We start from the raw sequence: 22431 nt of genomic DNA, 5'->3' as shown, positions 1-22431 counted from the left end.
TCCCACAGGGCTATCAAACTGATTAGCCTGGTAGCCAATCAGGATTGTGTAGTACTATGGCCCTTCATTCAGTCAGGTGTGTTAGAAATACTAATCATGACTCATTTCAAAGAAGTTTAATAATCTATTTCTGTACTTTTGCTGATGGTGCATGTAAAGGCAGCCTCTTGGCTCTTGCCTCGCTTGTAGGCAGAGGAGTTACTAAGCATACCTTTATGGAGATCAGCCCAACAATGAGAGGGAGGAAGACCATTTCTTCTCCATCCCAGCTTTGCTTGCCATTCACTTCTATTTTGCCTTTCAGTTTCCATCGCTGGCGACCATAACGCATGAAAATCTGAAAAAGAAAAGTCCTCTTATTATCTTGAGAAATATGCTCTCTTACTGCACAAATATCAGAAAGGGAAGGTCCCCTTTTGCCAGTTCTCTAACCCTTATGGCTTGATGAGTGGGCTAGGTGGGGTTTAGCCATCCCCTGTTGAGAGGCCTCTGCAGCTGCAGGGCTTTGGCTGACAATGAAAACAGAGTGACAGTGGTGCAACACTTGAAAATGAGGTGGTATGCTGGTAAGGCTGCTATGGGCTTCAGAGCTGGCTGGGTGAAACCAGCACCAAAGCTGGGCCTGCAGAGGAAGCATATGCTGCTTGCAGGCATGAAAGTGGTGGGGAAAACTGATGATAGCCAGAGTGGGGAATCAATGACCAAGACAGTTGTGAAGTGCAGGTTGTGGGGGAACCTATAATCAAGCTACTGCAAATTCTCTGCAGGTGTAGCTCTGCTCTGGACAGAGCTGGAGACTTTTAATTAAACCTGTTTCTAATGAACCTGTTCTTGATGTTCTCTAGGTCACTGCAGTGACCTGAGATATTGACGCAGCCTCACAGCATGTAGCACTGGGGTCTCAAGAAATGATTGTGTCCTTCTGCTTGATCAAGAAAACTCCAGCGTTCAGTAAAGAATGCTCGCAAGGACTTCTTCAGTGAGCTGCATACATAGGATGAGGCATATGCTTTATTTCCAGAAGAATTAGAAATGTTTGTTGAGAACAAGATGGTGAAAAGCATGCCCTAATTCTGGGAGACACTTAAACATAAGTTAAAAGCCTTATTTTCATTAAAAAAAAAAAAAGTCTTGTAGTTCATGGAGTAGCTATCACCCAGAGCTCCAAAAATAATTTTCAGGTCGTGTGACAGATGCCCTAATACAGGCAGACAGAGATCTGCAATGCTTTTCAGAGAGCTTACAGGAAAACTAGCAGCATTTTCTTGGCATGGAGATGTCAGTAAGTTTTATTCAACGTGGAGTAAAATGTGGCAGAAGTCTGCCTCCTTTTTAATTATTTTTCTGTCAATCCAGGAGCCAAGTGCTACGTACCTCGTACTGATCCCCGGGGCAGAGCCGAGCGAAGCCAGCCAGACCTGGGGGGAGAGACAGGGAGTGAGGGTCAGTGCAGGCAGACAGCCCCCTGGGCCTACCCAGTGGCTACTATGCTGTGACAGGAGAGGGCAGCAGCCCATTGTCAGCCCATGCTCTATGGGGATTAGTGTGTTTTTTTTTTTCTTTTTTTTGGTACATAAATTCATCGTGTCGTGGTTTTGTGCATATCAAAGAGTTGCACTTCCCAGCTCTTTTTTCTCCAAGCATAATTCTCCCTTTTGTATAATAACTACATAAAACAGAACAAATAGCATCCCGACGTCATCTGGCTTCAGAGGCTGAGCTTCATGCTCTGACTATCACAAGGCGTAGGCGAGCTGCTGATTACCATGCAGTGCTTGCTGGTTAACCCAAATCAGCCCCAGCTACCTCTTCTAACAAGAAGTCTGTGTTATAACTCCTTAGTGGAAACACAGCAAGGAAGAGGGGCTCCTTCTACATCCACAGTGTAACCACTGCTGTACTACCCCAGTGTCTTTGAGCACTAACTACTGTTATGTGATAATAATACTGTAATATGAGATTTATCTCGTCTTTCCCCAGAGGGGTGAGATATATGCTACAAGAGCTTTGCTGCGCTGTTTGCTTGAGAGCTTTTCTTAAAAGGATGTCATGATGCTATTTCTGCATTGGCACTGTCCATGTGAAATGGAAAGTTTCCTGGGGCTCGTGACTGTCCTGGAGTCCCAGGGAAGCCACCATCCCCCTCCTGGCCTTGCAACCTGCCATCCTGCAGGATGTAACTGGCTGTTTTCTGATCTCCCAACCCTTTGCACAGGCAATCTCTCCTTCCTCACTGATCTCTTCATTAGGAAGCTACTCTATTTGTTTTGCTATTAAGAAAAAAAAAAAAGCTTCATTTCCTTCAGCTGCTCACCACCCCAGGCATATGCTGTGTCTTTTTGCCTTCTTATACTAGTTGCTGCAGTGCTGCCAGCTCATGGGACAAGTTTCTCCATGCTGCAGAATCTCTTTCAGAATCCTGTGTCAGCCCAAAGCTGCCTGCGCTGCTGTGACATCCAGAGACAGCAGTTTGTGGGCATGCATGGAGCCTCATGGCAGAGAATGGAGTTAAATTTTATGGAGTCTTTGGACAGGGAGAGAGAGAGAGGGAGGTGTGTTAGCATCAGCACAGCTAAGATGAGCCCTAGTGTTGGCTTCCACTACTGGGCTGCAGCTGAGCTGTGGGACCAACTAGATCCCTACTGTGCAGTCATTGCCTGTCCCTTTAATCTGCTGATCTTTCATTTCTTTGATCAGAAAACAGTTTTCTTCACTCATCCTATTGCTCAGCTGAACAAAGATGCCCTTGTTCAAAGCTCATATTACCAATTCCTGTCTAATTTATTTACTGTTTATAAATAATTCAAACTTTCTAGCACTCCACTGCTGCTCCTCTCTCCCTAGGCACGCTTTTACAAAGGAATTTGATCTCTGCTGGGACACATCTCTGAAAGCATCTGAGGAACATAAAAGGCCCCTTATTTGCTCACTAGATGGGGGATGTGGCTGGGGCCTCCATGTGCATTGGGATGGGAGGTTGTCTGCTCCTGGGAGGTCAGTGCAATGAATGGCGGGACAGGGCCGCTAGGTGGCTGTGTAAGGTGTCAGAACGCAAGCATATTTTGTGTTCAGGGCCCTGAAGGCTTCTGCAGCATGCACAGCTCTGTTTGTGTGCAGGAATGTGGGCAGGTGGACTTTAGTGCTGGACCGGAGTGTTGCTCTGAGATGGACAAGTGTTTCACCGTCTGCTGTTCCCTGCCCCCCTTCAAAGAGGGGCAGGGGCACTTCCCCATGCATCGTAACATGGCGCTTGGCTTATCCACATGATCTTCTACAGTCCCACGTTGGGTTTTCCTGTTTAATTTCAGCTGATTAATCCTGAGCTACTGCTCATTCTGGCAAGCTTATTATCTTTATTTTGAGAAATGATTAGGCTTTTAAAAAAAATTATATATCAGAAGAACATGGTGTGGGCCCCTTACTTCCTGATGGTGCTGTGTGGGTTGGCTTGCTTTCTATGTAAGTGACAGAGTACACAAAAATAACTATCACTGGAGTGGCTAGGAACAGATGATAAGCTTTGGGGGGAGGAATACTTTGATTTTTAACATCAGAATCTAAAGTTAGCTGGATGTGCTGTGGTGTAATGAAAGGGGGAAGCTTGCTATGTGATCACTAGGCTTTTGTGCTGGAGCTGCTCTAGCTGTGCCAATAGCAAAAGGTGGATTGTCCTATTGGATTCCCATTCCTAGGGAAAGTGGCCTACATAGGAGTCCTAGGTGTCCTAGTTAGGAAATACTTAGCAGTGTGGCATTTCTCTTTGCTAATTTCTCATTTGGCTTCCTCATGGTACAACAATGTTTAGAAGTAGCTGTCATCTGCGGTTTGCTTTCTGCTTTTCTGCAGCCCACGGGCCTTCCTGGAAGTCTTGGCCGTATAAGAGAGAAGGGGCCAGACCTTTTCAGCTCAGTTGCCTGCGATGCCCTGATGCCTTCTGCAACATGTCGTCCTGTCTGGAACTGTGCATTGCACTGCATTTACAACAAGTATGGAAATGCCCTGAGGGGCGCAGCTTGATGCAATTTCCTTTGTGCTGTATGGCCTTGGGTTTACTATTTTGAAGTTCAGCTCCACGGACGTTCATGTAGGTCTTAAAGGGTTGTGGAAATAGAGGCAAAGGGTGCAGCAGCCTTCAAACTGCTTTGGCTGCTGGGAGGAGCATTTGGGAGAGCCTAACTAGCACATCTCCCTTGAAAACATGAATCATCGTACTGAAAGAATCTCTCTGCAAACTCTGCCCCCAGCTCTGTGATCCTTTCCACGGGGCAGAGGTGTAAGTCAGGGTCTCAAGGCTCAGCAATTGGTGCAGCAGGAGAAAAGCATGCTTGTAAGTATATATAAAATCAATGTGCCTCAGTGCTCTCAGTACTAGGCACAGACTGACTTCTGCTGTTTGGTGAAGGGAAAGGTGAAAAGGTAATTACCTTTCATCTTGATACAAAACTCCCCCAACAGGTTTTCCAGCTCTGCTTCTATGGTACACATGTTCTGTGTTGGAAGACAGAATAGCGAGGTCAGACAAACCCTCTTTTTAAGGTCTATTTGGAAATAAACACTTCTATTATGCAGAGGAAAGGTATTTTTCATTAAAATCAATGTGCCAGAGCCACTCTTGCTGTTTAGCAAAATCTAGCCCTAAAAACAGCAGCTGAGCTATGCCTGCTCACACCGAAGCTGAATGTAACCCCGTGATCTAATCCTGGCATTGGCAGCAGGCAGTTGCAGCCCTTGCAGTGTAGCATGGCTACTGTCCCTGTCTTCTCCAGCCAGGACGTGGGCCAGCAGCAGCTTCGTGCCAGAGTGGCTCCAGCATGTTTTTAATCTATCAAGAAACATGGACAACATGAAAAATAAAGACTGTGAGATGGGCACTTGACCCCAGATCTAGGCAAGATACCACAGCTTGTGTGCTCTGATGTTTGCAGCACTATTAGACTTTCCTTAATTAAACTGCCTGTTTAATAAAATAGATGGTAATCACAGCAGTTGAAACAGGATGCAAAGTGCAAGATGTCTGCTTGTTCTAGCCAACCTGCCACCCTAATGTCTGCAGGGTGGGAAGGAGCATGTATAGTTGCAACATATGTAGGTTCAGGGCAGATTTACTTCTTTATGTGCAGTGGTTCCTGGGGCACAGCCCTGGTTTTTTGTACCATAACCATTATTACGTCAAGGAGCTCTTTGGGTTTATGTTGCCCATCTATATATTAGGCATTCACTTGAAGACAAATAATTATCAATCTTCCTTCACTGATTTTTACTTTTAACCCTTTTATCTGGATGTGATTATCACTGAAATGAGTGGTTGAGATTACATGGCCTTTCAACAGTGCGAAAATGAAAGACCAAACGGACGAGGACATACCTCTGTGTATTCCTTGTAACTCCTGTTGATTTCAGTTAAACTCTCTCGAGCTGCTTTGCTGGCTGGAGACATTGCAAAGGCTTGCTTCATTTTGCTGGCACCATCACAGAGACGTCTCTGGATACAGTAGGCCTCGTAAAGTTCATCCACCTAAAGTGAACAACGGGAACATTGGGGAGGGGAAAAAAACCCAACCAACTGAGAACTCAATGAAATAAAACAATTGCATTACAAGGAAACTAAGCCAAACAAGTGATAAACCCTTAGATCTAGTGTGAGCAGATGAAGCTGTGATACTGTTACAGCTGACTAAAAAAAAAAAAATCAACACCAGATAAAAGTATCTTCAACTGCAAAAATCTCATTACTGTGACAACAGATGCTTGCAGCAACTCATCTGATTACCCTGTATGCCTTTAAGCATTGCTACTGCCTTTCCCTTCACTTTGGGACATGTGCAATTGCAACTGTACAGCAGGAATGCAGCAAGCTTCTAAAAGGTATTGGTGTTGGAAGAGCTCTTTCAAAGGTATGGGCGATGTCCACACTGCCCAATGGGAGTGGGCATGCTAGCTGGCATATTTATGAGGGCCAGCAATGTCTTCAATATTGCCAACACCAGACGTGCACTGAGACTGTTGTGATATCGGACTGACAGGTAATACAGGGAGAAGAGAGTGGTTTTAAAACCTTAAGAACTGGGATTTGTAGACAGAATAAGCAAAAGTTTAGAAACAGCTGATGTCAAATTAATTATTCTGAACTTCAGCTCCATGGATGCTTGCATAATTTACTTGTGATCTTCTTAGAGTCCTTGGCATGACTTAGGCACAAGACACTCAGTAAGCCGTCTGGAGGTTTTGTAATACTTGATGACATACAACGTATAGCCTCACCTGGAACTAGCTTGCAGTGGATTTACACGCATCTCATGCTTTGGTTTCCCTTTTTTCCTCTAATCCCTGCACTGAATGTGCATGTTTATGCCACTCAAGCTGTTCAGTGGAAGTCTACAGTGGTATAGTTGAATTTATGGTTGAGGAGATGGGTTTTCTGATCTGACTTTACCAGGGTGAGGAGAGGAAAAGACAAAGCTATATCTCTTCCTGCTTCAATGTGCCTGTGAAGATGGGCTGATATGCGTTCTTTATCTAGAATAACTGTTTTCCTTTGTTCTCTGACATTGTCTGCCCTACCCATCCTGGTGCTCACTAGCGGATTTTTACAGTGGATTTTCTCTCTGTGGAAGCTTCCAGCACCTTGGCTTCATTAGTCTATGATCATTTTGCTGTGCTAGAAATGATACTGATCCACATGTGCTGCAATTCCCATTTTTTTTCAATCCTGCTTAATCTCTAGCAAAAGGTGTTGCTGACTATTTGTTTGGAGTGGGACTGCTCTTCCTGACTTCTTCGAAGCACAGTGTTGATTGGTACAAGGCATACTTGTAATAAGCCCTTATTGTTGGTTATCCAACCAGCAAGGGAACTACTTTGCAAGCAAAATGGTGCAGGAAAGAGTAATGGAAGCCATGGGCAGCGTCCTGCCATTTCAAAGTTACAAGAAAAATCTTTTTGGAGATGTAGCCACCACTTTTCCTCTTGTAATTCTGCACTGTTCCCTATGTTAAAGACAGCTCCTATAAAGTGCTATAGCTTGGAGTTGACTCCTGCCATTAGGGTGGAGCACTGACCCCATGCTGCTATCCTGCACAGTGAGAACACACTCATCCACACTGATAAATGTGTGGTCTGCAGCTGCACGCTCTTGCCCACCCTTTGCTTCCTGTACAGCGGGTGCCCTTGTTCAGCACAGAGACAAAAGAGCCCTCTGGCATCTGAAACAAAACTGTACTGTCACCTGAACAAGCCCACAAGTTTTAATGCAGTGCAGCTCTGCTCCTCCTGCCCCTGTTGCTGTGGGTTACAGAAAGTGAACTAATGCTCTCAGGTGACCAGCGTTATCCTCTTGCATTTGGTGCTTTTCATGCCTATTATAAGTATAGAAACCATTAGCTCTGAGAGGGCTGGAGTGGGAAGGCCTTGAATGGAAATGTTCTCCAAGCAATAATTTTGCCATTCATGTTGCCAGCAAGAGAGAAAGCGGCTGGGGGAACAAAATTTCAGCCTATTGCCTGGTGACTTTTTTCAGCTCTCAGAGTAAAAGAACACAAAATTAAAAGGTTTGGATGGGCTGTTATAATTGGAGCAGTTCAAGCTGTATGAACTCTTTTCAAATGGCTCTCAAAAGACATTTCATCCATCAAAAGTAATTCCTTCTTTTGTCGGGCTCAGAAAAGTAACTAATAGCTAGCAGATATGTTTATAACCAAGAGAACGCATGCCGTGGGCTTTGTCCAACTCTAGACTGTATAGGTACAAATCACACGCACCTCTACTGGATACGAGAGACTCATTCTTACCAATGCAATCAAGTGGATGTGAGCCCACCAAACCACGCAGCAGAAGACTTAGCAGCAAAAACCAAGACAACCAAGACCAGCAGAAACATTCTAGATGTCGTGTGCAGTGGAGTTACAGCTGGAGAACTAGATGACTTTCAACTGTAATTCCACTTCTACCTATAGTTTAGAAATAAGCCTCTCTCATGCATGCTTGCCCTAGCAAGCATCTGCTCCCACATTCTCTGTATGGGTAAAGCACGTGGGAGTGTTGTAGGGCATGGAGGGCGGCTGGACATCAGAGGTCACCAGTGAAAACCCTCTTTATCTCTGACCACTGAGTTCTTAAAGCAAAAATACTGAATGTGGGAGAGGGTTTGTCAAATCCACTTCCCTGGAGAGGAGGGTGCAGCAGTACCAGGCCCAGGGTTTGTTTTTTCTAATGTAAGGCACGCTTGGGATGCTCATTACCTTGCTGATGTGGAACTCCAGCCTCCTCATGTATCGCTCAACTGCCTTGATTTGCTGGGGGAAACAGAAAGGCAGAGAGTGAGGCACATGTGAACCCATCTGCAGGACATGTCCACACTAGCTTGTGTCTTCAAGTCCTCAGGAGTCTGAGGAACTCCTTAATGCACACAGGGCATCGCTGCCCACAAATCCAGCATCAGCAGTCCCACCTTACTATGATTAAGCTGCTGCTGAAAATGGAGCTCACTGATATCTGTACATAATACACTGTTAGGTACAAAAGCATGGTTTCTGATGTAGTCTGCATTGATTTTCTTTGATGCAAATTCCCTAGTTCATTTGAAATTAAAAAGTTGAACACTTTTGGCTTAAAAACCTCTGTATTTTCACTACTTTGAAAACCTATATTAAAACTGATGAGATTTTGCATTTCAAAACCCATTCTTTTTCTGAATAAACTGTTTTTGAAAGCAAAATCAAGCTCGGCATTTTGTCTGAAAAAAGCCAGATAGATCAGGAAAAGCTTTTGAGGGCTTTTATTTTGTTTCACCCAGAATTTCCCACAGGGAAAGAACGTTTTCAGTTCTTCAGCTTGTTCTTCCCCAGCAGTGGCTGGAGCAGGAGTGAGCAGTGACCACAGAGGCCATGGCTACCCCAAGGGCAGAGACCAGTGAGCCCACTCCGTATGATTCACTCCTCTGGGGAGTTTGTCCTGCTCTTTGTGAATGTCCATACCATGAATTGCTGCATGACCCTTGCTCAGAGGTGTGTAACCCAGGAGAAAAGGAAGCTACTTGAGCCCTTGGCTCATCCCTCTGCGGTTGGCCTGGATCCTGCAGACACTCAGGATGTGCCCTTGCCGGCCCCCCACCTGCTTGGGGCTTACAGGGCAAAGTTGCGCAAGGCAATTGATTCAATGGCTTGCAGGTAACTTCTGTATCAGTGATGTTGGCCTGGCTATTAGAGCTGGCTGAGAGAGTTTCCAGCTCCATGCATAATACAAATACTAATGCTACCTTGTAAAAAGTGTTAAGAAGGGTAACGTACCTTATCTAAATCATACAGGACTCCCTGCAACAGAGAAGACGAAACTGTGATTTATTTTGCAACACAACAGCACCAGAGCACTGTGAGACAATAACGTTTATCAGCAAATAGAAATCAAAACCAAGATGAAAGCTGGAAGGGACAAAGATCATGCATGCAAATGCCCAATTTCCCACTCCCAGCCCATGCCTGTTCTAGTACTCTGGATGGGTACTGTGCTTCTCTGCACAATCATAAGTGTGACACGTACCAGGCGTGAGTTTCTTCTCATGTCTTTTAACTGAGCAGTCAGCTTGTCCAGCTCTGTCTGGTGCACTTCCAGATACTCGCTGTAAACACAAACCAGAGAAGGGAGGCATGAGCTCTGCAGCATGTCATGGAGCCGGTTCCTGAGTGCTATACAAACAAATGGCAACAAATGGCCTTCCTCAAAAAGTTGATCTGTATTGATCTGTCCTTAAAACAGTTTCCCTGCTGCCTTTCTGAGAATAAGTAGGAGCCACTAGTTTAGCTGCGTAAAGCAACGCAGTGATTTCCTGATGCTAAACAACCACTTTCAAGTAAGCTATCTGCTGGTTAGTTTACAAGCTGGTGCCTTCCAATTGCTGCTATCTTGTCTGGCTGGTAAAAGCCCCCTTATCATCAGAAGCATTATCTTAAAGGTGATACAAGCCTCTGCTATAGCTCCAGGAAACCTGGAGGGAAGAAAAATCTGCTGTTGAAATCCCTGCCCTTGGGACTTCGTCAAGCGAACGGAATTGGAATTCTGGACTGATTTCCCCTACACGTGTTTCCAATCCTAAGTGTTGCTCCAACAGGTACATTCTTCTATCCTATCTTTAAGGATCTTTGCTCCTGTAAAATGTTTATCTAGGCACTAAAATGTCCCAGAAAGCTTCAGTCAACAAGCACAAGAGAGGCTCTTACTCGAGGCCGTTCTTCAAGGCCCTGTAGACCTCTTCCATTCTTTTGGGCTGGGGCTCCTTCGGAGTGGTGCTGTTCTTGTGGCCCAAATTATGCATTTTCTTCACCTTTGCTTGGGGCTTCTTGAGCGCAGAGGAATTTTCAATAAAAGAGTTACACCTGCAAAGTGAACATTAAAGAGGAGAAAATCCCTGTAAATCATAACAATCTCAAAGAAGCGTAGCTTAAAGAAATCTTCCCTATTTTATCTATGCTAGAGAAATGGTTCTGCTTATGTGCCTGCCACTTAAAGGGCTGTGTTTGTTTACAGGTTGAGAGGTCTGAGCAGTCTGGGATGTGTGCCGCTAGCTTTTGATGTGCCAGTTGCCTTCCTCAGATATGAAGTCCCAGGCTCATCAGGCTTAGCCTCAGCCATGAAAGTGCTAAGAGCAAAGGGGAGCCTAGATAACTTCAAGTGTAAAGTTTGAGGGTTCCCAAGACTGGGGATTGGTTAAGTGTGTGTCTGGAGGCCTCATGGTGGCTGCAGCTCCTCACAGGGAGCGGAGGGGCAGTGCTGAGCTCTGCTCTCTGGGGACAGCGATAGGGCCTGAGGGAACGGCATGGAGCTGTGTCAGGGGAGGGGCAGCTGGGGTTAGGGAAAGGTTCTGCGCCAGAGGGCGGTGGGCATGGAACAGGCTGCCAGAATTCAAGACAACCCTCTCAGACACAGGATTTGAATTTTGGGTGGTCCTGTGTGGAGCAGGAGTTGAACTCGATGATCCCTGTGGGTCCTTTCCAACTCGAGTTATTGTATAATTCTCCATCACACTGCTGGTCTTGACCATGGACCACAAATGGAGGACAGCTGTGCTGCATGTAGGTGGCTCTTTGGCTCCTCTCCTGCAGGTCAGCATCTAACCCCACTGCTGGCAATGGGGAGGTGATCTCCTCACCCTGCGGCTCCTCCCTGACTTCTAACTGGTGATCTGGAGCTTGCTGGGGTTCACACGAGTTGAAACTAATTGGAAAGCAGCCTCTGGAGGCATCTGGCTGACCCCATAAAGTGCCTGGCTCAAAGCCAGAGGTCCTGTCTAGCCAAAGGACCATGCAGGGAAAGGCTCTGCACCAGGATCTGCTTCCAGCAGGATGCTGAAGCAGCCCTGCAAAGAAAATGGGGCTGCTTTGACTTCACAGCAGCAATGAGAAAACTGACTTTTAGGTAGTGCGAAGCTGGGGGCGGTAGAAAGCGTATCATGTTTCTGTGCGTTTTACTTGTGAAAAGATCTCTGCATAAGTTAGGAAATTAAAATTATTCTCTGAAATGTTCTCGCAACTCTGAGGCATGAGAGGAAGTCTTGTGTTACGGGTGGAGGACAAGCACTTGGTAGTTAAGATGCAGGGTAAGACATTAAGACAGCTTAATGACATGGACAATGTATAGGGAGATTTTAGCCTAGAAGACTTACTCCTGCAAGCTGGGGAGAAGCAAGTTTTCCCTCATCTATTTTCCACTTTCTAACTCCCCCGGCCCCTTTAGCACCTGATTGTGAAATGCCACTTAAAGAACATGGTACTTGCCTGGAGCGTCTCTCTTGCAGACCGCTGAAGCCAGCAAAGGACTGGCTCCTGATAATCCCATTAGGACCTCCTGGAGAGAATGAATGTGATCCTATTGACATGATTTCTGGAAGCTGGGAGGATATTCCTGAAAAACAATGGAAAGAAGGTCAGGGACCAGCGTGGGCAGGAGGCGTGCTGCAAGGCAGGGGCATCAGAAGGGAGAAAGGGCAACCCAGCCCCACGAAGGGCTGTGAGCCAGGGCATGAACACAACCCCTAGGTCCAGTCTGCTGAGGTCCATCGCTCGGTTTGCAGAATAAATCACAAGAGTGCCTGCAAGGATGTCTGATTTTCATGGAAAACAGCTGAGATGATGAGGGTTTCACCAGCTCATTTGTTTGTGCTGCTGAATTCTCCCACCTCAGAAACAAAGTGGCCCTGTTTCCACATCTGACTTAACAGCCCAGGGTCTGTATGCCAATCCTGGACTATGAAAACCATGCTGCGGCTGCAGTGAGGATCTGGATGTGGGGCTGGCAACCAGCTGCTGCGATGTGTTAATCCCAGCAGTGGCCCAAATTCATGCCATGCCTGACACACTTCTCCCCCAGCTCCAGCATCACCATCTGCGACACCAGAAGTAGTTTCCCTTAGCAATTACGCTAAACTGAGGTGGTCAGTGAACTAAGAAGAAGGACTGTGCAGCATCCCTATCCCACAGGACCCATCCGTTCACCACTGCCTTCCTTCCTGGGATGCTAACACCATTGCGCTGGGAAACATGTGGAGAAACTAAGCCAGCTTAAAATAACCTGACAAAAAAAATGAAAAAAATAACATTTTCCCATTTATTTTAAAAGCAGGCCACAGCATGACCCATGCCCTCGGTTCATTTCACTCTGCATCTCTTCCAGCATCTGTGGATGAGACTGGGGCTGCAGCAGGATTTCAGGTAGCAGGGCTGGAGCTCCCTGCACGCAACAGAGCTGATGCTTTGTGACATTGCAGCCTATGGGACTCAGAGGGTAAATTTAAAATGGCCTCTTGTCCCCACAAATGAAGAACAATCCATAGCTGAGTGCCCCAAAGGGAGCCGCGTGTGAGGACCGCAGATTTGCAGCCTGAGCCTTCACAACCGAATGTATTTATTGCAGCTAAGGAGCAGAGCTATGCAGTGCCTCCACAGCAAACACTGGAAAAAGCAAATATGTGGGGAAACGTCGTGCACAGTCCAGTTATGTTTGATTTGTAATGCTAGGTTGGACAAATACTCCCTGAGGTGGCATTCGGCACCGTGGCGAGCTACTTCTTCTCTCTGGAGAGGATTGCATTGCCCAAGAAGAGCTGCTTTGTCAGGAATATTTCTGTAAGAGCTCTGCCAAAAATATTTCTTCCAGCCTCAGAATTGTCAGCGCTATTAGCGATGTGAAATTTTCTCCGTTACACAACCCAAACAGCATCGATCTCCCAGTTTTGGAAGTGAGAACTGATCAGTACCCTGTAACTGGACAACCCTCACAGACGCAGCCGTGGCTCTGTGATAGGTGTGTTTAAGCCAAATTTTCTCCATTGCCGTGACCAGCAGGTAGCTGCAATCTACCTGGGGAAGGTCTGGAAAGGTTTCTGTCTCCATCCAGCCTTGTGTCTGGGCAAGAACAACCACTGAGGTCTCTCTCGAGCCAGGTATGCCAATCAAAGCCTCCTGAATGATCCCCTGGCACATCCAGGGGATTAGCATGGGCCAGAGGGTACTCCAGCAAGCAGCCTGGATGCGGCCAGACCCCATTTGGGGAGACTTTTTTTTATAGCTGGAGACCATTCCAACCCATCTGGCCTCGTGCCTGGAGCTCAAGAGCAGGAGTGATGGGTTTATGGCAGAGCTCTACAGGAGCCTCTGCAGATGTGAGCCCTGGCTGCTGCTTGTCCAGCTCTCAGCCACTACTTCCCATCTCCATTGTCTCCCAGCAGCTGTGCTGGTACTGCTAGGATCAACTTTGGGATACAGAATTGTCCTCAGCAGCCCCATGCCACAACCTGGAAGCAAAACCTCACACCCTGAGCATCTACCAGCTGGGATCATGCCATGAAAACCCTTCTGAGAACCAGCCCAAACCCCTCTGAGAGGAGCAGAAAGCCTTGAGGGCATCCAGCAGGATGGATAGCACAGCCTGGCCAGCATCTGGTGACAGGTGAGGGTGGAAGCTAAACCTTGCTGACAAAAAACATCAGTGCACATCCCCTCAGGAAACAAGGGGAACAAGAGCAAACCTGAAGCTGGGTGCTACTCATGGCTATGTTGGCCATAAAAACATAGTTACTTCTTTTGCTTTGAAAAGCTTAAAAATGCAAAAATCTTGAAAAAGGAATTTGCTGATTTATTTATTTTACTTATTTTGCTGAAGTGCTCAGGGGCTTTGCAGTGCTTTAGTAGTGAGGGCTTTGCTCAGAGTACCAAAAGGAAGTGTGGATGAAGTGCAATTGAAATGCAAACTGGAGACCTGCCTGGAGCTACTTCTGCTTTGCTGTTGCATAAAACGGTCAGAACTCAGAGCCCACGTTGGCTCATGCTCAATATATATGTTCATCGGGTTAGAGTTTGCCTCTACCATACAAATACAAACTGCTGTTAAGATTTAACATTACACTGCCAATGTCTCAAACATTTCCAGCTGACTGCACACAGCTGCACTGACCCCCTCTGGAAGCAGCAGCCCCTTAGCCCAGATTTGCATAGGCACCATGTTCGTGGATTATTTGTGATACTGACATCTAGCAAATACCCTTTGGGTGATGAGTGTTTGTCATGCTGTGGGAAAACACTTTGCTGAGGAGCAGTTATATTCCTACTTATTATTAAACCATTCACAAGCCTCTGTGCTAAACAACCCTACCTCTGATTTTAATACTACAGCCGTACACTGATTGTATGCATGTATGTAATCACTAGGGTAATTTCAGAAAGACTTGGTCCATGAGGACTCACCCAGATCCATTATAGAACTGACCGCTGTCCCTACAGATGCACAGCCCCAGGGGGTTTTTGGTGATGCTCCAACATAGTGACCAAGTTTCTAAGCCCACGGTTAGTATGTTACCTGATATAAAGCTCCATCTAGTTACAAGATGCATTTTTCTCTCAATATTAAAGCACAACGTGCATCTGAAATGGTATTCAAAGCTTTGGAGATTCAAGATTCTGCCCCAGCAGAGGATCAAACCAGCAGATTTGCATTTTGAAATCTCTATAGGAGATGAACCACCAGTGTTTCACTTTAAAAAAATCATCAGTCCACTTCCTGCTAACGCAAACATGCACTGTGTATGAGCATAATTAATACAATTAGTATTGCCCGTGCTAAGTGTGTGGCAGCTGAGAGATGAGCCCAGCAGCAGCGCCAAGGGATAAGGTGAAATTGTATCAGTATTTTTTTCCTGCCTGACTCAGTGACAGCGTGCAGTGGGGAATGGCAGATAATTGACAGTGCCTCTGTCCCCAGAGAAATAAAGCCCCACTGCTCTCATCTCTCCTTACAGCTGAAACAGCTGAGCCTGAGCTAATGAGAAGGGACGGCCGAGCCCATCACTTCCACAGGACTGCCCTCTTTCAGTCACCCTCTGAATGGACTTGCACCTTCTGTAATGCCAATGTGTCTGAAAAACAGTGCAGGTTTCAAGCTAAGAGATGGGAAATTCAGTCGGAAACATGTTTGCTAAATCAAGACTGACCTTTTTGTTTGTTTTCTCTCTGTAATTGACCTAGAAAGCACCACTAAATACATGGTGGTGGTGCCCATGGTTGATCCCCCTCTCTCATAGCATCTGCAGTCATGGCTCTGGGTCTCAGGTTTGCTGCAGGGTGCTAGGGAGCTGAAACTGAGGGCTTGCGGCACAACGGCTTTGGGGACGCTTTTGGATTAAATATAATCCTTGATTAAATGGTAATGTGGGGTAGATTCAAGGGCCGATCTGATCCTTGATAATCCTTTGTTCCTATCTTATTTTTTTGTGTGGCATGCATCTCAAGGGCCCCTCTGGATCTGCAAAGATGTAATCCGCATAGTGAGATGTTTTGTCTGATGTTCCCTGTGCTGATTGCAGTCTGCAGACTGCGTTAAGATTTGGTGCTGATTGCTTGGGGTAAGGTAAGATGAGAGGGTCCACTAAACCACTCTGAGCAGATTGCTGCAGCAGCCAATGGGCTCAGTTGTGCATGCAAGGAACCTCTCTTAACTGAAAACCTGGCAACGGGGTATGTCTAACAAATGAATCGAGAACTTAATGAATAATGAAAGAATATATTCATATCTCATCTATGACAAGGATTACTGTGTGCTTATCAGAGTAGCTTGTTAACTTAGAAAGGTAAAATGCTTTATTGCAATAAAGTCTCATTTAGCAGTGTGCACCTCCAAAAGAGTAAGTCCAACAAGGGAAGAAACTGACTATACCCTACAAGTCACGGCCTCCACACAGCAAGCCAGTTCTTTCTGCTTTGCATGAACAAACCTGAAGAGCACAATTCAGTTCTGCACTCTGTCTCAGTCCAATTTGAAGCGCATTCTGTGTGCATTCATAGAATCACAGAATCAGTAAGACTGGAAAAGACCGCTGAGACCATCTAGTCCAACCAGCCCATCCTCACCATGCCCACTGACCATGTCCCTCAGTGCCACATCCACACGGTTCCTGAACACCTCCGGGGTTGATGACTCCGCCACCTCCCTGGGCAGCCTGCGCTGCTGCCTCACCGCTCTTTCTGAGAAGAAATTCTTCCGAATATCCAAGCTGAGCTTCCCCTGAATGCAGCTTGTGCTGCTTGCATTTGTGGTCTACAATCTAGTCTTCATTAATATCAATTTCCCAGTTTCTTCCTTCTGACTTAATTGAATTACCCTGGCAATATGAGGCCAGCATGGCCAGTAGCCCAAACCACAACCTGGAATTTACGGTTTCCATGTTCCCCAGACTCCTAGGAGGCAAGGAGGTATGTACCTTGGATGACAATTTAGACATTCTTGTGGATGAATTTTTAATATAAAAGGTTGACAATAATATATGGGTAAGAGCCCTCAAAAGCATTATAAAAAATTCCACAAGAAAATTAACTCTCTCACAAGAGTTTGAACGTTTTTTGGACAATAACTCTCATGCATTAGCGCATAGGCTCCTAATTTCTGAATGTGTCGGGATCATTTCTGTAGGATGGGATCTCCTGGAAGCACTGGAAGATGACTAGATTACATATAGCACAACTTTGATGGCATTTTTATGCTCCCAGTGACTGGGCTGCTACTTCTTGTGCAGGGTACGGTTTGCTAGAGCGGTACAGACATCTGAGCTCCATCTGAAGAACTATTCTGGGTTGCCAGAACAAAATCATGTGTATTTGTTCCATCAAAGTCCAAGACGGAGATACTCCTAAATAGGAGCATATGGCTACACTGACAAGCACACTTTCCGAGCCTGCATCAGCCGGTGAAAGGCCAGCAGATCTGTGAGCTTCAAATGGTAATTTTAGCACAGAAAAAGAGCCATGTGGGCTTATCAGCATGGTTGTGGAGAACAGTATTGCACACAGCAGCTACGAGCCGGCTCCCCCTCCTTCTGATGGGAGATGTGGGAGTGCCTGGGTTGTGCTGAGGCATCGAGGCCCACCAGCATTGAGGCGGTGGGCAGCTTCTTACTCTGGCCCCAGCTCAAGAAGCAATCTTCTGTCAGCCCCTTGCAGCCCCAGTCTCTGAGCTGGAAGCAGCACTGACCGAGGTGGGTCTCCTCCCAACCAGCAGGATCTCCTCAAAGGCATGGGCTCACCGCTGGCTGACAGCTCTGCTCTTGCAGGGATACTTTCTTTTGTAAGTTGTATTTTTCTATCTTCAGTTTGGGTGGATTCAGTTTATATAGCGCACAAGGAAGTGCCTGTGTGTCCTTTCTGGCCCTGCCTAAGTCATAGAGGAGAGTTCTGCTTGGTTGCAGAAAATCCTGTGAGCGAGCATAAGGTGCCATTACCTATTTCTAATAAATGAGTATTTGCTTTGGGTACTTTGGTGCCAAATTTTAGCTTTGGTTTCAAATAATATCTTCCCAAGGCTTGATAATAATAGCAAGACTTGTACCTTATTGTTCCATTTCTGGAAGAATATTTTTTGTGTTGTATGTAAGGACATTTTCAGCTGAAATGCTGCAGTATTTGCTAGCTCATCACAAGACAGCCCAAGCAGAAACCCAAGTTGTCTACCATCTGGAGTGGCTCATGCTGTTTGTTCTGCTCTTTCTACCTGACTGGATGAAGCACATAAACGAAAAAGCAGTAACAACAGTAATAAGAAGAAAGCTAAGCATTCAGGTCACCAACAGAATGATGACGGCATCTGTGCCTGCGTGTATATGGGAGTTGGTGGTTGATGCTCCTATTGTAACATAATTGCACAAATTCAGCACGTATCAATCTGTTACACCAGTACAGTGCCAAATTCAACGTGGGGACTTCTAACTTGCTTTTTTATTTTCTGGCAAATCCTCTCTTTGCTGCAACTCGCATTGCTTTGCTGGTGGCTGCAGCAAAGCAGCAGGCTGCTGCCTTGCAGCCAAGCTGTGGTTGCTCTCCGCAGAGCTCCCAGCACATGGAGCCCTCTTCCTCTGCTTCAGTCCCCCTCAGAGAAACACCTCCAGCATCTTCCTCAACTTTGGTTTAGCACATGCCGAAAACATAAGGCGAGGGAAACGCCAAGGAGTTATTTTGCTGTAATAAACCCAAGGAAAATAAATTTGAGACTAAATGGCTCCCACACACGACAGATGGGTTCATGGTGGCTGACCTCATTTTTTCAGTTCCAACATTTGTTTCGCACTGGCAGCTGGAGCAACTGTGAGCGTGAAATACACCCAGGGCCGTCCTTAATGCCGTTCTCTTACAGCGCTCTGAGTACAGAGAGACCACGTCCAGGCGGTATGAGCGCGGCTCGGCACAACTGGCGCTGGGACGGCACAGAAGAGTGAGGCCCAGAGATCAGGGCCTGCCTGTCTAATTAGATTTCGTGTTCATTCATTTAAAACTAACCATGGTATGCAGAATTATCTTTGATTAGAAGTCAACTCCAATTCTACTCATCATTGATTGGTCTTTATGTCGATTAAAGAATTAATTAAAAGCAAAACCCCCTGTCATTCAAGTGTCAGAAAATAACATAAAGAAAAGTGTTTCTGAGAATCAGCTGAGGATGATCTCCTTGTGCTTGAAAGCCAGCTTACACTGCATCTGCAGCAGTAGCTCAGTGCAAGCAGCCTGTGCCTTGCTGAATCACACTGACATTTCGCAGTGCTGCGGGGAGTAATGCAGTAGACTTTGTGCTGCGGTGTTATCTCTCCCTGTAGCAGGAGATACACTAAAAGATGCGATCTTGTGAGAAGCAATAAAGCTAGCAGGATGCAGAATGGGCTGTGAGATTACTGCCAGTAGCAGTCGGGCTGCTTCTCTACCTCCACAACCATAAGCAGGCAAATACTGTAAGGCTGCCTGTACGTGTTGGGTAGAATTGTAATTTCTCAGCAGAGATCACAAAAAGTGATGAACCCATCCTGCACTTTTGCCAGCACTAATGGTAGGAGCTGGGGAGTCCTCAGTGGCCATGAGTGGCGCTGTCCCTTACTGACCAGACGTCACCCTTGGATGAGCCCAGCAGTGAGATCCGAAAGCAGCTGGGTGAGCCAGCCCTGATGTAATGACGTGTGACTCTGGTGGGAGTCATTTGGCAGAAAGCCATGATGAGTGCTGACCTAAAGCTGCCTGTCAGGTGTAAGCTGGAGAGTGGCCCGATTTCACAGGCTGTGTAAGCAATGAACATAAAAATCTTCCCCTTGTCGGGAGAGAAAAGCAAGGGCATGGCAGTGTTTAATACAAAACCACCCTTAGGAGTGCTGCTTTGTCTTCTCACTTTGCACCAGTACTTCTGTTTACAACCCTCATTTCTTTGCACGTACAGGAAAGTAAACGCACCAAGCCCTGCGTAGGATGGTGTGGGTAACTGGTGGGCTGCTCTAGGGGTTGTTGGGTTTGCTCCAGCTGAGACAAACCAACCATCGCCATACTCAGTATCCCCTCCAGGTTTACTCTAACATAAGCAGGCGTGAGATAAATTAAACAAGCCAGGCAGGCTTTTCATCCCTGAAAGTAAAACATCGCTGTTGTCAAACCCTTTCAGTCGCTAATGAGATGCAAACACTTTGCTGCTCCTCTTTAAATGCTTGGGATTAGGGAGACTTAAAATGTCTTCGATATTTACATGATAGTTCTGTTTCCAGGAGTGTCTTAATGGCACATTGCCCATTAATATATTGTTGAAGATACATTGCTGCACACTTTAGGACAGAACATTGTCCTTAAAGCCCGACATTTTTGTCCTGAGGTGTGAGCACTGAAGCAATATGTTTATTTAATCTTTTCAACACTTCACAAGTGTCTGCTCCCAAAGCATTGCCATAGAAGTCCTGTGTTACTTCATTTATACTTGGCCACGGAGTACGGCTGAATCCCTCTCTGGAACATCAAACAATGGAACACTGTCCGTCCACAACCCAGCGAGGCTGTGTGCTCTGATGGAACTCCTGCTCCTTGGCTTCAGCTCATCTGCACTCACAACTTGAATCTTACATTAGACAAGAGCTGATGTATATGACCTTGATTTATTTTTTTTAATTTAAAGCTAAGGTAGAGGTTGATATTTTTCTGATGACAATCTTTTCAACTCTCCTGTGAAGAAAGCCGAGGGAGTTGGGCTTGTTCAGCCTGAAGATGAGAAGGCTCTAGGGGAACCTCATCATGGCCTTCCAGTATTCAAAAGGGAGCTTTTAAACAGGAGGGAGAAGGACTTTTTACACAGTCTGACAGTGATAGGACAAGGGAGAACAACTAAAAACTAAAAGAGAGGAGGCTTAGAATCGATATTAGGATGAAATAGTGCATGTTGCCTGGGAAGCCTGTTCCACTGTTGCTATTAATGCTGGAGAACAATCCCAAGCAGATATAGTTTACTGCTACAGACATGGCCAATGCAAACCTGATGAGACTCTTGAGTACACAGTAAGTAGAGCTAGTTGGGTTCAATTGGTAAATTTCATCTGGAGCGAATATTAAAAAAAGAAATCTTGAGTTTCAAATGCCATGCACTGCAGCCTAGCTACTAGTTACCATTTGAGTCTTAGTAGATACCGAGACATGAAAGATAAACCAAGGCTGCATTAAACAGATCTGGCAGCATTCACACTGCTGAACGGCAAGGCGATTATCTGGTGTAACTTTTCATTGCATAAATGAAGCCTGCGTGCATCTCAGGGCAGCCCTGCTTTTCCATGTTCTGCGCTTTAAAGAGGAAACCACTGGGGCCATCACAAGCCAATGAAAATTTCCCAGGCATGGCATCTGTCCTCCACTGCCCTCTTGCTCTTTCATTTTGTTCTTTGTTGAGGTTTCTGCATTTTCCAATTCACATAACAGCAACAATGGGCATGGGTTGCCATTCTGGGTACAGGAAAACAAAGATGCAAGGATTCTACCCTTAAAAAGAACATCGGGCAGCTTCTTATAGCAGTGTAGGGCAGAGAAGCCAAATGCACTGCAAGCCCTTCCAACCTGGCTGTGCCTGCAGCAAGGCTCTGTGGTCCCATTGCTCTCTGACTGCAAAGAAAGCAAAACCTTGGCTTTGCTAGCAGGCTTTTAAGCTGATTTTTCTCCAGCCATAGCATCAGCTGGTCTTATCATTTTTAATATGGCCTCGGTTTGGTTCTGTGTAGCACAGATGATTTAATGAGTGTTTCCAGCTCTTGGATTCATTAATCTAAATGTCTGATAAACCAAGCAGTCCTCTCTGCTCACTTTGGCAGATGTCTACTCTTATTAAAAAGATGCGTTTATCTAAATAGATGTGGCCTGCGAGCGTTACGCTGAATTCAGGGAAATGCCTCATGCTTCAAGGAGCACCTCACAGCCAATTGCTCCCCAGCCCACAGTCAGCCCTGTGCAAAAACCCAAGTCTTTCTCTGAACCAACAAAATGGCATTTTGCGGATGTACTGATTGAGACAAGGAAAGGGCATTCATTCATGCAGGGCTTGACACATCACGCACTTGACTGAGCAGCAGCATTTTCTCAACAGCTCCATCACCCACGAGCATGCCTGTACATTTGGGATGGCTGCTGTCTCCGTAACCTAATGATGCTTCCAGTGATGGGCAGAGAAGGTGCCTCCATACCCAGGGAGATGTCCTGGCCAAAGGCCACTTGCTGGGATGTCATTGCACAAAGGTGCAACAGATGCCCCTACAATTACAGTTTTAAGCCCAAACATGCTTAACAAACAGAGGAGCTTAAGTTACTTAATTAAGGAAAAAGTCTTTTCCCTACTGCCATACAACCAGAAAATGACCACCTGTGAACACGGAGCTACATCCCCCTTCCCACCTGCCTGCCCCAGGTAGTGCCAAGAGTTGGAGCCTCATGAAGTCCCACACACCAGCTCCATAAACCACATCTGACCTCTGTGCTGCTTCAGTCTTCCAGCAGGTGTATGGGAAATCCAGCTGAAGGGAGAGGTACCAGGGGACAGACCAAGCCATGAGGGCTGCTCAGAGGTATCTCAGGGAGAGAGAAAGGCAGTGGCATTACTTAGCCTTGCCCCATCTGTCCAAGTGCA

At 46.1% G+C, this 22431-nt stretch overlaps 1 protein-coding gene across 8 annotated transcripts in view; it reads right to left on the bottom strand.

Annotated features, from left to right (window-relative positions):
• The window catches only part of RIPOR2 (RHO family interacting cell polarization regulator 2), a 79346-nt gene that overhangs the window by 40320 nt on the left and 16595 nt on the right, over window positions 1-22431 (bottom strand). For all 8 annotated transcript variants that reach the window (XM_021388818.1, XM_021388817.1, XM_021388820.1 and 5 more), the window contains exons 2-10: window positions 11766-11892; window positions 10212-10367; window positions 9535-9613; window positions 9285-9308; window positions 8238-8291; window positions 5366-5515; window positions 4425-4488; window positions 1375-1418; window positions 212-337 (exon numbers count right to left, since the gene is read on the bottom strand). In XM_021388818.1, the coding sequence (XP_021244493.1) occupies window positions 212-337; window positions 1375-1418; window positions 4425-4488; window positions 5366-5515; window positions 8238-8291; window positions 9285-9308; window positions 9535-9613; window positions 10212-10367; window positions 11766-11892 (824 nt within the window). The remainder of the gene's footprint in view (window positions 1-211; window positions 338-1374; window positions 1419-4424; window positions 4489-5365; window positions 5516-8237; window positions 8292-9284; window positions 9309-9534; window positions 9614-10211; window positions 10368-11765; window positions 11893-22431) is intronic.

The sequence above is a fragment of the Numida meleagris genome, chromosome 2 (assembly GCF_002078875.1).
Source record: "Numida meleagris isolate 19003 breed g44 Domestic line chromosome 2, NumMel1.0, whole genome shotgun sequence".
Classification (NCBI taxonomy): Eukaryota; Metazoa; Chordata; class Aves; order Galliformes; family Numididae; genus Numida; species Numida meleagris.
This window is presented reverse-complemented; position numbering and strand designations above follow the sequence as displayed.